General features: G+C 37.5%; 2 protein-coding genes across 2 annotated transcripts; both read right to left on the bottom strand.

Annotated features, from left to right (window-relative positions):
• Positions 1-1,695: 1,695 nt before the first annotated feature.
• On the bottom strand, positions 1,696-6,082 carry LOC143876175 (small ribosomal subunit protein uS14z/uS14y/uS14x). Its single transcript, XM_077377864.1, has 3 exons — positions 5,923-6,082; positions 2,455-2,554; positions 1,696-1,881 (listed from the first exon to the last, which is right to left on the bottom strand). Exons 1-3 carry the CDS (start codon positions 5,982-5,984, stop codon positions 1,873-1,875), a joined length of 171 nt encoding a protein of 56 aa, XP_077233979.1. The 5' UTR covers positions 5,985-6,082; the 3' UTR covers positions 1,696-1,872.
• Positions 6,083-9,317: 3,235 nt separating this feature from the next.
• Positions 9,318-12,944, bottom strand: LOC143876173 (uncharacterized). Its single transcript, XM_077377862.1, has 3 exons — positions 12,577-12,944; positions 10,187-12,483; positions 9,318-9,565 (listed from the first exon to the last, which is right to left on the bottom strand). The coding sequence occupies exons 1-3, from the start codon at positions 12,737-12,739 to the stop codon at positions 9,491-9,493; spliced, it is 2,535 nt and encodes an 844-aa protein (XP_077233977.1). The 5' UTR covers positions 12,740-12,944; the 3' UTR covers positions 9,318-9,490.
• Between the last annotated feature and the right edge of the window lie 2,408 nt (positions 12,945-15,352).

Genomic DNA, 15,352 nt, shown 5'->3' with positions numbered 1-15,352 from the left:
ATCAAATCCGTTACGAACCGATTTAGGTTCGTAACAATTGGTATCAGAGCAGCCGGTTCTGCGCCATGAATACATCATTGGAGATTTTGGATTCCCTGCGAGATGATTTTTAGAAGTTGAAATTTTCTGTTTCAAGAATAATAGAAGAGCAACGACGATTTGCGGAAGGCCTCAACAAAATCAGCATGCTGATCAAGGAAATACGCGAAGATGAAAGAAAGCAAATCGAAGAAAAGAAAGTTCCAAAAAAGAAACGGCGAAATAGAAAAGGAGGAGAAAAGAAGAATAGAGAAAGAAAGCAGATATTAGAAAAGGAGAAGAAGACACAAAAGAGAGGTCCTCACAAAAGAATCCACCATTCATCTTCCCCTCAATATGTTCCACGTAATCGAAAAGACTCTCATCCACGGCCATTCATGTGTTATCATCTAAATCATTCCAAGAACACGCACCAAAAAGATCTTTGATGAACGACACGATAAGATCGGTTGGAAGATGGAGTTGTTTCAACCATTGATTTCAACTATATTTTTCATGAAGATGATGCCCACTAAGATTCGGGACCCCGGTGGATGAAATTATCTTCTCCAATGATCCAACCTTAAGGACAAGGTTGATTTCAAGGGAGGGGGGATGTTACGTGCTTATTTAGGTCCGACCTTGGCTGAAATAAGTTAGTTGAGATATTTGTTATTTTGAAATTTGCTTTGTAGTTATTTAATTAGTTAGGAGTCTTAAAAATAAGGCTTATCTAGATTAGAGATTTTTAATAAATAACTTGTACGGGAGACTCAATTTTGAGAAATTGTTAAAGAGGGTTGATAACCCCCTTTTGAGAGTTTAATAACCCTATTTAGAGGGTTGATAACCCCTTTTAGAGACTTGATAACCCCAATTTCATCCCTCGCTAACAATTTTTCAAAAATGTGTCCCCTGTTTCACAATTCTTGTATTTTGGAGTCCCCCTATTGCCAATTTTTCCTTTTGCAAATTACCAAACCACGTTACTCTTTTTTCAAATACTGTATAGAAGGTTACACTTTTTGCAAAAACACACCCAAAAAATGAATCACTTGGACCCATGTTGATCGACGATTAAAACTATCTATTTGTTGAGCCCAAACGTAAAATATATAGTCCTTGTCCGTCTACAAATCGGAGAGTAAAGATCATCCAATAGATAGGCCATATAATATCTTAATATCTCATTTTTCGTGCCACATAGGTGAGCCCCGTTACATATGGCATATTGGCATCTGGGTGTGCTTATTTCTTACAACAAAATCTGCCGTTGCCCACCTTATTTGAAGATCCAAACCATTCAAATGTTGGGCCCTAACAAATGAACGGTTTGGATCTTCAAACAAGGTGGGCCCAAGCATGGTTTAAAATTACAGAGCCCTAGTTCAAAATTCAAATCAAAATTCGAACCATTAAATTGCTGAGCGCAACAAAAGAGTTGGTGTTCAGAGATAGAGAGACGGTTATCAGCTTGCCAACCAGCAAAAATGTAATTGGGGGCGAATGGGGCATTGCAGGGGGAGGGCTTTTATCAGTCACAAAAACAAAGCCCTGGGCCTCGCTCTATTTTCCAGTATTAAAAGGTCACACTGGCTTTAGTATTAAACAAAAAATATATCACCGAAACACAGATAAAAATTCAGAGAGAGAGAGAGAGAGAGAGACCTCATGTCGTAGAGTTAAACCAAGCTACGAAATCCAAAGCAAATTATAAAAGTAACAGTAGATAGCCACAAACAGCACCAGTGCTGCCTACGCGTCTATTTCAAAAACAAGTCCAAACTATAAAAAGATAACAAACTCTCTTCATCTCCCCCTTCCCTACATGCCTTGCACAGAGACTTGTTCTCATCAACGATACTGAAAAGTGGGAAACAAGGAAAAACATATCAGAGAATAGATAAGAACACCGCAACAAAAAGCAAGGGAAAGGGGATTCAGTAACCACCAAAGATTAATTGGATTTCAGCACGGATCCACAGAATATCATCGACAAGTATGAAATATAGAATGTGTAGCAGAATACCATTCACAAGTATCAAACATACAATCATTTCAATCAGATGAGACTCAAGCTTACCAAGTATTTGTTAACAGCTAGTTTCAAATATTTGATTACCAAACTTCTATATAATTTATGTATAATTTCTATTGCAGTTTCAGGCTATTTTTTTTTTAAAGGAAAGAAAGAGAAACGCTAGGAGATCACACGGTGGTATACATATTACATGTTATTTTAAATTAAGCAATACAGAAAATGCATTACCGCCTACATGGAAACATTACTGTTTCAAACAACATGGAATTTTGGTGGGTCCTAATACACTATATTAACAAACAATTTTAAGGCATCGGTCCACAAGTAACCCTAATTTGTTTGGCCCAATGTAAATAGTTCAAAGCATTTCATCATCTGTAAGCACACACATTTACCTTGATAAAGCCAATCTCCTTGGCATTGCTCCGGAAACACTGCCTGCAGCACATCAGTCCATACTTCCTGATTAACCCGTGAACATTTCCGCAGACTCGGCTGATTCAATCAAACATAAAGATTCTCAGTAACCAAAAAAAAAAAATTACAAGTACTGTACCTTACAAAACTCATAACACTTTTTTTATATGGTAAACTAAAGCTTTCAGCACCTCGTTTGAAAAAAATAACAAAATGGGCAGAATATCAGTTATAAGAATTACCAACATAATCTTCGTTTTCTCCAAGGATCTATGGTGGTTGGTATTTACAACTTGGGAAACTTATGGTAAACTGATTGGACATGAGCTTTAGCAGAACTGGGAGATCATACTTGGGAAAATTAGTATTTGACAAATTTGGATTAATTGATAAAGTTTTATTTATAGTAAGGCATCGCTTTATTAAACTGAAAAGGTAATGAGAATTGGACAAGGGTTGTTCGTACTAAGGGGTTTTAGTGGGCATTTTTTATGTTCTTTTTCATTTTTATTTTTGCTAAGGAAGTTGGGGATGTTCTTAGTGGATATCTTTTTACGTTATTCTGAGTTTCTGACTTCTATTTTATTTAACTAGTTTTAGGGCCTTCAGGTGGACCAAAACAACAAATTGGAGACTAGACTAGAGCCCAGGTCCTATCTACCAACATGGCACCCTCTACCATACGAACGCTAGGACAGTCATTTTGGTGCTATAGGGTATTAAACTATTAGTGCGCGCACATACAGTCATTTTGGTGCCATCTTCAATTCACCGTACTGACCATTTCTCCTTGGATGAATTTTTGAGCCCGGTGCTTTTCAGACCATGCAGGGTTGATTGAACTCATTGCGCTCAGATGTCTCTGCCTAAGCTATATTTTCTTCTTTTTATTTCATATTTTCACTGCGGGTATAGTTATGTTCTATTCACCCTCAACAAAGATGCAATCACTTAGTTTAAACTGGAGAAAAACGACGCCCTTAATCGTAAACTACCGGGACATGTAAACGACAACCTTATTATTTTTATTAAGTACATATTTACTATTTTTAGTAAAGACAAACTTAAAATTTCTAGTAAGTGCAGACTTACTATTTTTATTAAATACGAAAATTGGCAAACAACCTCCCAACCCTTCCTATAAAAAGCCAAAGGAGGAGAGTCTTAGAGATGAATTTTGACAGTTTGAAGAAAGCTCAAGGAGCTCCCAACCGCAATGCATTCTCTCCCTTCCTCCTAGAGATGAATTTTGACATTTTGAAGAAAGCTCAAGGAGTTCCAAACCGCAATGCATTCTCTCCCTTCCTTCTATCCCTTTCACCGTCCATCATCTTTCATCACCCATCATCTTTTACTCCTCCCTTTTTTCTCCATTCTTACATCTTACATTCATTTTCCCACCTTTTTCCCCTTTTCACTTTTCCTGGTTGAGTTTATAAAATCATTCACTCTTTCCCCCCTTTCACCCTTCCCAGTTGGGTTGATAAATTGTTTCCCTTTTACCGCATCTTTCTCATCCTTGATCTTCCTTCTCCGCTTTCTAGATCTTGATTCACTTTTTTTTTTTAATCTTGATTTAGATATTTCTAGATCTTGATCTTTCTTTCCCTTCCTCATCTTGATCATTTCTCGATCTTATCATCATTTCCTTCATTTTACATTATCTTGGTTGAGATCAGCCATTTTATCCCACACTTAAGCTTTCTCTCTTTCTCCTCTTAGCCATTACCTGCAGCGGAAGATCAAGGCGCGAAAGCCTAACACCTCACTTCTAGGTACAGATCATTTTTTATTCATCTTAGCACCTTACCCCCATAAACAATGGCTTCCTAAACCTTTTCCATCATATTTACACCCTTATTTTCTTTGAGTAACCCTACCCATATCACCCTACCCCAACTACATCATTCACCATCATTTTCTTACCTCCATTAGATGTTGCTGAGGCTGTAAGTGCACATCAGAGATATGATTTTGTGATACTTTATTTGAGACTAGTTTATTTTTTCATTAACCAGATGTTTTGTTTATGGACTTGATGGATGAAACCTCCGTTGGGCGAAATTAATTTATATTTGATGAATGAACTCTAAAGTTTAGAATTTCAACTAATACATAAGCTGAATTTGATTTTTATGCTTTGTTTAACCTGTTTTGGTGTTTTGGGAATGCATGTTGCCGTTATAATTGAATTAGAAACTTTTATTTGCTCCTAAATTCCCGGAAGTCAAAGATCATGATCAAGAAAAGAGAACTATATCAAGAAAGTGATCAAGATTAAGAAAAGAGAAACTTAGGGGCCGTTTGGATACGCGGATTTTAGAATCCAGGTTTTTAGTTCGAAAGCAGTGTAAAAGAGGGTTCATGATCAAGCTGTTGTATGCTGTCCTGACAACGTTTCTTGGATTTTAAGGAAGCTGAGAAGATTTTGATTTGGATTTCTCACATTTGCAGCCCCTTTTGCGTTGTGATTTGGATCCGGATCAAATCCTTGGATTTCCAAATCAGCGACTGACAGTAAAAAAAATCAGATTTCCAAATATGCTGTGGAAATAAGTAATTGGAAATCCACAGATCTGGCAGTTTCCTTCACCCTCTTTGTTCCTCAACACCCCCCCCACCCCCTAATCTCCCTCAACATGAGCCGGCGGATCTATTCATTTTGTATTCGAAACTCAATTCCAAATCCAAATCCAAAATATGAGGTATCCAAACGGGCCATAATAGAAATTAGATTGAAACAACTAGGTAACAGTAACCATACTATGTTATACAATCAGCATTGAGAAGAAAGACCAACTGAACAAGTTGCTATGTTAGCAATCAGTGTTATGAATAAATGGCAAGTAGCTGAATAGACTCGATTGAAAGCTCGTAGATTTTAAATGACGGCCTTGGCTTTTAATGGGTTGTATCCATGAAAACAATATCTACTATGAGAAAAGATTGTAATATAAGACAACAATTAAGCTTTTTAAACCTAAAGTATTTGATTGACTTTCCGACCGTACCGTATTCCATGTTGAAGTAATACAAAACACTCAACGCGACCGCAAACAAACACAACTTTTCAATCAAATAAGAACATGTTTCCAGATCTAGAAAAAAAACGATAAAACAAACCCTAGACTTCGAGGTAGAGCATGATTTCAGTTCAGAAGCAGCACAAGTAAAGAACAAAATATTGAAAGAAAAATCCCCATTAGTAAGGACAAATTTGGAGATCTAGAAAAAAAAAATTCACGGTAGCCAACAAACATGACCTAAACAACAGAGAAATATGAAGCCTGAACACAGATATAGGCAATAACGATAAGGAAATATTCACATAACAAGAGAGAGAGAGAGAGAGAGAGAGAGAGAGAGAGAGAGAGAGAGAGAGATTCAAATAAAAGAAAAAAAAAAAACTGAACATAGATGAAAAAAATAGAGATGAATGATGTTACCAGGCCCGAGATCCGGGGCCGTAGTTCTTCGGATGAGAATTCCAGACGTTGGAGTGTCCCATTTTCGTAACAGCTAAACCCTAGATTGAGGTGAAAGATCGGCGGCTCTCCGAACACCTCAAACCCTAATTTTCTGATATGAGAAGCTCACGTACGAGGAAAACTCTGTTTAAATAGAATTTATATGATGTGTGCGCTTGAATTCCAGTATTTTCCAAACAAAGTACTATAGGTCGGATATAAATCCTTCTCCATAGGATAATCCTAACCGTCTGATTTGTGGAGGTTACGTGCAGCTAGCCAGCTATGAAGTGGACCCCAGAGTATTTTTTTGAAAAAATACTGGACTTCACGTGCAGGTCGGGTATAAAACCTCGAGAAATTATAAGGTGGACGGGCAGCACAAAAATACAGTGGGGCCCACATTGTTTGGTTGATCAAACCATTCATTTGATATAAATGTCCAAAATATAAATGTCCGATTGTGGGATCGAGCTAACGCATGTAACACGTCACGAGCCGGAGGTTTAGTGAATATCTCTGCTAGCTCTTATATGGACACAAACACTATAATCCAATGGTTCGGATCATCCTATGAAGTCGGCCCAATCAGCATTAGAAAATGCATAGATGTGCATTGCTATGAGAATCTTACTATATAGAGCGTAGTAGGAGCTCTACAATACCTCATTAACACTGACTGATATAGGAACGGATCAATATCTTGAAGAAGAGCCTTGGATTTCATCACCATCTACGTGGAAATACTTTAAGAGATCATTTGAAAATTGGTAGAGAAGAACCCAGCCATACACTCATCATGTGAGGAATAATCCAGATGATGAAGTATGGACCTCAATCCCAATGAAACTGTGTAATGGGCCAAGTATTTCATGGAAAACTCATAGCCCAATGTAGTAATAAACGCATTCAAAACTAGAGGATCATACCCATTAACCCAATTCTTGAGTTGAAGGTGAGCCCATGTAAAAAATTTCCGTTGTCCAACGTTCATAGATAGTGCGAACTTTTGCGAGAGGTTCAACCCAATTCTTGAAGGTGGTAACTCATGACAACCTATTCCATTCCAAACTTATCAATAGGGCAGGAACAAGGATACTTTCTTGCTGAACACAACACAAGGAGGCAGTGGCGGAGCCAGGATTTATACATAAGGGGAGCAAGCTTCAAATTTTAAAGGGGGCTGGCCCAATTGAGTTGGGCCTATTAAGGAGTTTGGCCCAACTCAACAGGGGCAGCTGCCCCTACATGTAGCTCCGTCCCCTGCAAGGAGTGATGTACATTATTCCGGTTGGTGGATATAAGCACAAGTGTCCTTTGTGTTTTTGGATAAAATCAATTCTAAAGATAGAAATCATCCCCCAAAAGCATCATAGTTAAAATCCTAATCTGAAATAACATGGGATGAGTAAAATGGGAGTTAACACTCCGACTCATTTGGTAGCTAATGCAAATCTTGTAAAATTCTTTATTAGCACTAGTAAAATCATTAGTCTGCAAATAGTGTACTAATCATAGCTGAGCATGTCCCAAGTTGCTGGTGCCATGTATCTTCAGATACAACTCTAAACCATTTTGAAAAATGAGCCTATACCCTCCTTGAATCATCCAAAGTGTAAAAGCGAATCCACAATCTTTAAAATAAAAATAACATGGATAATCAGACATTGAGAAGAAGAAAAAACTAAACTCTTTATAATATCTAGAGAATTAATAAAACATCCTTCAATGGAAAAGTAGACCTGTCACTAGAAATCTCACCTTCACCAATTAGAAGTTTCAATATATCATCATTGTTTCCAATCGTAACTGAATATGAGGTATGGAATTGGAGTGTTTAGTTTACCTAAATTTTTGGTTATGTATGTTCTCACTCCCATGTTGTGAGATCTTTGGCAGAATCTACTCCAAGCGGTAAGGCACCATGCCCTCTTTTCCTAAAAGTTTGGAAGATAACAACTTTCCCATTATTTCTGTTATGAGGAAGTTGTCCGTAGGACTGCCCTTGATTTCCATGACCTTGATCTGGTAGTTGTGGTAAAGGATTTTGGGTCTCAGTACATTTAACATTGTGAAGATGGTTTTACCTATGGAATTAAAGTTCATCAAAAATGGTTTTGAAATAGTGCAGCTACGACAGTAGTGACCTACATTTTCATTGGCTGCAGTTGTGGAAGGAATTTTGACTTTTTAGCTTGCCACACTTCGACTGTGGTTAGTCAATCTGGCCACAAAAGACTGGGAATCTATTCAGAGAGGACATTGTGAGAATGAAGAGGCTAAGATTAAAAGGAAATCAGCCATTAAAAAAAAAGAGAGAGATAAAGGAAATCAAGTGTATGACATGGTATCTGAAAAAGAAGCATGAGAGACATTGTGAGAATGAAGAGGCTAAAGATTAAAAGGAAATCAGCCATTCATAAAAAATGATTAAAAGGAAATCAAGTATATGACATGGTATCTGAAAGGAAGCATGAGATGGTAGCTTAAACAGCTCTGATACCATGTGCATGTGAACATGCAGAAGATTTTGCAGAAGATTCCTCTCTCAGTGTGACAGGGAGTGTGACAGGGAGTGTGCAGATTTTTACATAAAGTGTCCTTATTTAGGAACTCTGTTTAGAAAGAAAATAAAACAATAGTAGAGGATACCACCACTGTGTTTTCACTCACCACGCTTAGAAATGCTTCCACTGTGTTTTGATCTTTTGGACATAACCGGCCACACAGTTTATTACATGATATCAAGTGAAAGAGTTGGATAATTATCAAAGCTTCTTTTTGTGGTGGATGAAAAAGGCAGTGTAAAAATTCCACTTGCCCATTGTGAGTCTCAAAATTCCTCCTTGCCATTGTAAGTCTCAAAATTCCTCCTTGCCCATTGTGAGTCTTCACGATGCCTATCTGATTTCTTTTCCAGATCGCTTCAGTGGCATTGGAAGTGCGCTTCCACAAAATCATTTCTTTTCCAAATCTTGAAGATATGATTCTTTAAACCCAAAACGATGGGATCAAATTATCCTTCTCTAAACCAGAAAAGGTTCTTCCAATAATAGATATCAAGTTATCCTTCACAAAACAATCAATCAAACCAAATGGGTGTGCGTGCAATCTAAATGGACTGTGAGTGCAATCTTGCACCTCATAATCCAATTAGATTGCACACCTAATTCAACCAGCTTTCCTACATTAGCTTAGAATAATCTAGAAGCACACCAAAACTTGCCCTAATTAAAGCTTAAGAAAAAAAAATGGGCAAGAATAACATGAGGTGTGTAAAAGCATTCTTTCCAAAACAATTAAGCAGACACGGTATTTCACCCAGATCTGAAATACTAAAAACTCAGTGTGAGAGCAAACATAAACGACTGAAATCAGAATACAAAGAGGTCACTCTTTTTCTTCATGGGGAAGCATTCTTTACAAACTAAATGTTTCCAAAACAATTAAGCAAATATGGTATTTCACCCAGATCTGAAATACTAAAAACTCAGTGTGAGAGCAAACATAAACGACAGAAATCAGAATTACAAAGACTCTTTTTTCTTCATGGGGAAGTGATCTGCTTCCTAATTCTGCTTGATCGCCTCACTGGTGTCACTACATCATCACCTCCGCATCCCTTCAAAACAAACAAGATAAAAGCGAGTATAAGAAATTTTACCATACCCTATATCACGGATCGATGAATATATGTATACACACATATCGATATATACATTTTATATTCAAATTGCCAATTAACAGGATTTGCCAATTATTGATATATATACACTTGAGAGTGCACTGCATACCCTTTTTTTTATTGTCCAGTTACTTCACTCAAATCATTTGGAAGATTCAGGGATTGTCCCTTTTTCATAACAGTGCTGTTTTAAGCAGTTACCACTAAAGCTGATATATTCCTTTTAAAACAGAACAAAACCCCATTTTATTATGGTATTAAAAATGAGATTTTTTGTGTGGAAGTAACGATGAATCAATAAAGTTATATCAAAATACATATGTTTTCAATTGAAACTGCTGCTGTGGTCTGAAAAAAATAAAAGATTACTAACTATCAGTAAAATTCAAATTGTTATACCAAACCAAATACATTTGAATGGAAATGCATCTAAACTCAATCAAGAAACTAAGGGTCTTACTCAGCGATAGAAAAGGAACCAAGAACTTGGACAAAGAGCTACTTTTCAAATGATTCCTAATAACAATTATGAGACAAACTTGAAGGCAAAAAACTTACTTGTTTATTGTGGACCTTCTCATATGTAGTGAAGCTTCCATAAGAAGGGGAGCCTGCAGAGTACTCCGACGATGAAACTATGAATTCCATGTTAGAGCTTTTCCTCAGCTTTTTTTCATTGCTCTGAAACTCCCCCGTTCCTTTCATTGATAGTTGACGGCTGCTAGACGAGCTGCTCTTCTGTAAACTACTACTCATTTCCATCTCTAAAGGGCCCGATTCTCCGACCATCTCAACTTCCGCAGGCCAATTTTGGTGAAATGAAGATCTCTCAAAGTGCAGATGACTTTCACTGCTACCTGATACCGAATTGGAGACAATCATCTTCTTTTGTGATAAGTGCTGTTTGGGAATTTTAGCCTCTGGTATTGAGACTTCCTTTTTCTGTAGACAGAGATAAGCTACAAAAGCTACTGCAAGTGTTAGTAAAACAGATGAAATTCCCAACACATTTTCCACTGCAGACTTATCTTCTGGACCAAGATGGAGAGTATCAATTGCCGTTGGATCATGAGTGTCATCGTTTGTATCTGATTTTGAGTCTTGGGATGTGATCTCTACATGGCCAGGCTGAATGTTGGTACCAGAATCAGTAATAACTTTTTCTTGAATTTCCTTTACTTTGGCGCGTTGGGGATGAATCTCCACAGAAGCATTAGTGTTATATTCTTCCATTTCCTCTTTCTGAATCTTCTCCTCAGATTGTAGTCCCTCCACTTCCACATCTTGAAGTTCAATCTCCAGAGAATCAATCTTACCTTTTTCTTGGATTTTCACAAGCTCCTCGACTTCCACATCTTGAAGTTCATTCTCCAGAGAATCAATCTTACCTTTTTCTTCGATTTTTACAACCTCCTCGACTTCAGGTACAATTTCCACAGCATATGACGTCAAAATTTGTTCTTCTCTAAGAACTTTGTCATCATATTCTTCTTTTTCCTCTTTCAAAATTTTCTCCTCTGCCTTGAATTCTTTTTCCTTTGCTTTTTCATGAGTAGCTTCTCCTTCATTTTCGTGCTCCATACTTTCCTTTTCTTGGCTAACAACCGCTATTACTTCCTCCTTGCCAATGGAGTCATTTTCTGTAGCTGTTAAGTTAGCAAATTGGAACTCTAACTCCCCCCTTGAAAAGGAATTAACCTTAGAGAAATAAGAGAATGAGTTGACAGACCAGTGCCTAAAATTATATGCTAGCCACTCAAAATTTGCATTAGCAAAGTCTGCGACTTCAGCTAATTGATCTCTCACATATGGGTGTGTGAGAATTTGTGCTGCTGGTTCATAAAGCTTAGTGAACCAGGGATCTTTAATTACAGAAGAAGATAAAAGAAGAGGGGAATCTGTAACAGTGATGGATAAAGAAGTAACAAGTAGAACCAACATGATGGGAACAAATTTGGATCTGGCAAAAGAACATGACTTAGGTATCTGCTTAACACCAATGCTCTCTTCAATGGAATTTTGATTTTGGGTATTGTTGGTGTCAGATGGGGGATCATAAACACGGGGCTCCTCATCATCTGCTATTTCTACCTCATTGAAATCATTTTTTGGGTTAGAGGATTGGGTTTCTTCAGACGGTTCCGTGTCAGAACAGTTTTCAGATGAGAAGCTGTCTTCGAGCCGTGTACCTTCTCTAGAATCAAAATCTTTTTGTTTGCTGAGATAGATTTCGATTCGTCTATTTGGTTTGTAGCGGAGGAACTGAGGCCTTGGGGACAGATAATTTGTTTTAGGATCATAAGGAGGAATAGATGGGTCTATGTCATGAAGAGGATCACGAAAAGATGGATTGGTATCAGGACTAGTTTTGGGGTCGTAACGAGGAAGAGAAGGATCAATGTCAAGAGGAGCTAAATCAGTTGAAGCAACAGAAGGTTTAGAAGTTAGACCCAATTGATCTTCCACATCAGAATCCCCAAATTTTGGCTCCGATGGAGCATTCGAGATTTTTGGGTTATTTGAAAGGACCTCAGAGTCTATACCCATTTGTGATTTTGATCCAACCTCTTCAATTTCAGACGATTCCAATTGATTGATGGAGGTGAAAGAGAATTTACCAGCTGAATAGGAAACAGAAGTCCTAATCGCCTCGTTTCTTTCAGCTAAGACTTTCTTTTTCGGAGACCGGTTCATCTTTGAAGCTGCAGATATAGTAGGAGACATGAAATTCTTAGTACCCTTTGATGATGATGAAACCCTGATTGGCTTCAAGCAGTTTCTGTCAATTTCATTCTCTTTCTGCTCGTATGAGGTCCTAATCCCTTCTTTCGAAATGGAATTCCTCCTTGGAAAATCTGCATTCATCAAATGAAATCAAGATCAAGAACAGCATATAATATTATAAGAAAAGGACTTGAAATTAGACAAGAAGAATGGAGATATCTAACCTGCAGGGCTATTAGGAGGGGCGGCGGGGTTAAAAACCCTAGGAATTGAAGAAATTGAGGGTCTCTCAAAGCTTTTTCTAGGGTTACTTTCTGGAGTTCGGATATTAGGGTTTGTTTTGCCTGAAATGGGAGATGGGGACCTGTTTGAAGATGATATTGCCATGAAGGGAATGAGATTTGAGAGGGAGAAAGAAAAAGGAAATGAGGTTGATGTTGTTCTTAGAAGATGGAAAGAGACCTCTGAAAAGAAAGGAATGAGTTTTGAGGAGATCTCGGGTTGAATATTTTCTTTTACGCAGATATTTTTTCAAAAGCAAATGACCGTTGGGAAGAGACTTCGGATTCTGAAGAGATTTCGGGGTGAAGGAATATCTTTCTTTTATGCAGCTGTTAACGGCTATTTTTTCAAAGCAAATGACCGTTGTGGAGATTTGTTGGATTTTTTTGTTAGAAGTTTGAATCGCGCTTTTCACCGTTGGCTGGGCTTAAAAAAAAAATAGGATCCAAAAAGAGATCCCTAGCCGTTGGTTTGTTTCAATAGAAGTGTAAAAAGAGAGAGAGTCGTGATTACACATGGGAAAAGCCTATTAGTAAGTGTGCACTGATCTGAACCGTTAATCTGGTAAGCCCCATGGATCGGTAGCCTAAAAACTAGATGGGACAATCCTAACCATTCCACTACATCCAAACCAAAAGCTAGAAAAATTACGAAAGCTTCATAATTAGTCTCGTAGTTCATTAATCTGGACCGTTCACTTGATAGTCCTTGATTTTGATCTCCTATGCCCACAAACTCATCACAATCCAATCCAATCTACTCTAAACATCTCCTACTGTGAGTTTTTTGTCACTAAGTAGGGATGATAAGCAATTCTCTCGTGCAAAAGTGAGCCAAGAAATGGCTTTCCACGGAAATAGTCTAGCAAATCCCTATTAGCTGACATTATGATTGCATACTTAGTGTGATTTTTGGGGCATCTAATGCTATAGATATGTGGGACTTACGGTCCCAGCATCTTTTTAAAGAAGACGCACTCTTCCTTATTTTGCTCTCAATGCAGTTTACATCTAACAAATAAAGATCATTCATGTGTGTGCCTTTCTTCGATAGAAACACTCACCACTGCATTTTTTGCTTATTGAGGCTTGGGCAGCTCTTGTTTTTAAGTTCTAGGAGACCCTGTAGCGTACTTGCTTGCTTTCTCTTGCCATTGCCTTTCTACTAGCTTGGACGGACTGTCTTCAACAATTAAGGCAAATGACCAGTTGGTCTTGGTCCCATGCCAAACGGGCATCACATGCTAATGACAAAGAACTAAAACAACCAACGGACTAGACCAAGACCAAAGACCATTGGCTGTTTTAGTTCTTTGTCATACGCATGTGATGTCCGTTTGGCATGGGACCAAGACCTTCTGGGTTTTGCCTCACCGTGATCAAGGGTCTTGATTGCACAAACATAAACCTTATGGAATCCTAGAATTGATCGTCAACATTTGATTCTGACCATACTCTCGGGTTAGTCATTTTCATAATATTAAGCTTTAAATTCTACGCATCTGTCAAGTATTAGTAAAAGAAGCAAATCCTTTTTAAATGAATCATCTTGTTTTTCCTTTTGCATAAGAGATCATATCGATTAGAACTTCAATCTCTTGAAATGAAATAACATACCAAGATATATTTGCCTACAACCTGCTGATTACCTTTTGCAGATTTATAAGGGGCAAATTCTGCTTTAAGGAGAGAACGAATTACATTCGATTTAGGCATTAATTTTCTTCATTCAATATTTACAACAATCTTAAGACAGAATTTGACAATGAAGGAGATTAATGCAAAGTCGTCAATCCAAAATCAGATTGGCAAACTAGATAAGTTTGATGGAACTTTTTTCAAGCGTTGGAAAGGAAAATTGTTCTTTTTTCTTACTGGTATAAAGTTAGCGTATGTACTGACAGAAAATAAATCCGAAGAAAAGGCAGAAGAGACATCTGATGAAACTGCAAAAAGGCTCAAATGTAGTGAAGAAGATTTCATGTGCAAATGGCACATTTTGAATGCACTGTCAAACATTCTCTATGATGTATATGCTGCAAAGTTTGTTGATGGAACGACAAGGTAACTTTGGGAGGATCTAACAACAAATACAAGTCTGAAGATGCTGGCCACAAAAAAGTTCTGAGTAAGTCAATTAATTGAGTATAAAATGGTAAATAATAAGTCTGTTATGACCCAAGTTCATGAACTACAGTTCATTATGAATCAATTAATATCCGAGGGCCGTAACTTAGATGAAACATTTCAAGTATCCACTATTATTTCTAAGTTACCTATGACTTGGAAAGATTGCCGTAAGGAATTGAAACAAAAGAGAGATGCAATGACTATGCAAGAGCTTATAGAATATCTTCAAATTGAAGAAAATTCTCGCAATTTGGATAATCTGGAATTGGAAGGAAATAACCAAAAGGCTCTTGTTAAAGAAAATGCATCTCAACCTAAAGGTCACAAGAGGAAAAGAAGGTTCAACAAATTATTCATCCAAGAAATCCAAGAGTGATAAAGCTTGCTAGAATGTGGAAAAATTGGATATTTCAAGAAACACTGTCGAGTTTATCTCAAGAAAAAGGAAGCAAAGAATCAAGCAAACTTAGTGCAAAATGAAGACACTGTTGCGGTCATTTCGGAAGTGAATATGATCAATGATGATGTGGACTGGTGGGTAGGTTCTGGAGCAACTAAACATGTTGCAAGGAACAAGAATTTGTTTGAG

Source organism: Tasmannia lanceolata, unplaced genomic scaffold, assembly GCF_043159265.1.
Source record: "Tasmannia lanceolata isolate RefF3 unplaced genomic scaffold, GAP_Taslan_0.1 ptg000004l, whole genome shotgun sequence".
Lineage (NCBI taxonomy): Eukaryota > Viridiplantae > Streptophyta > Magnoliopsida > Canellales > Winteraceae > Tasmannia > Tasmannia lanceolata.
The sequence above is the reverse complement of the archived record's forward strand: the minus strand, read 5'-3'. Positions and strand labels throughout refer to the sequence as shown.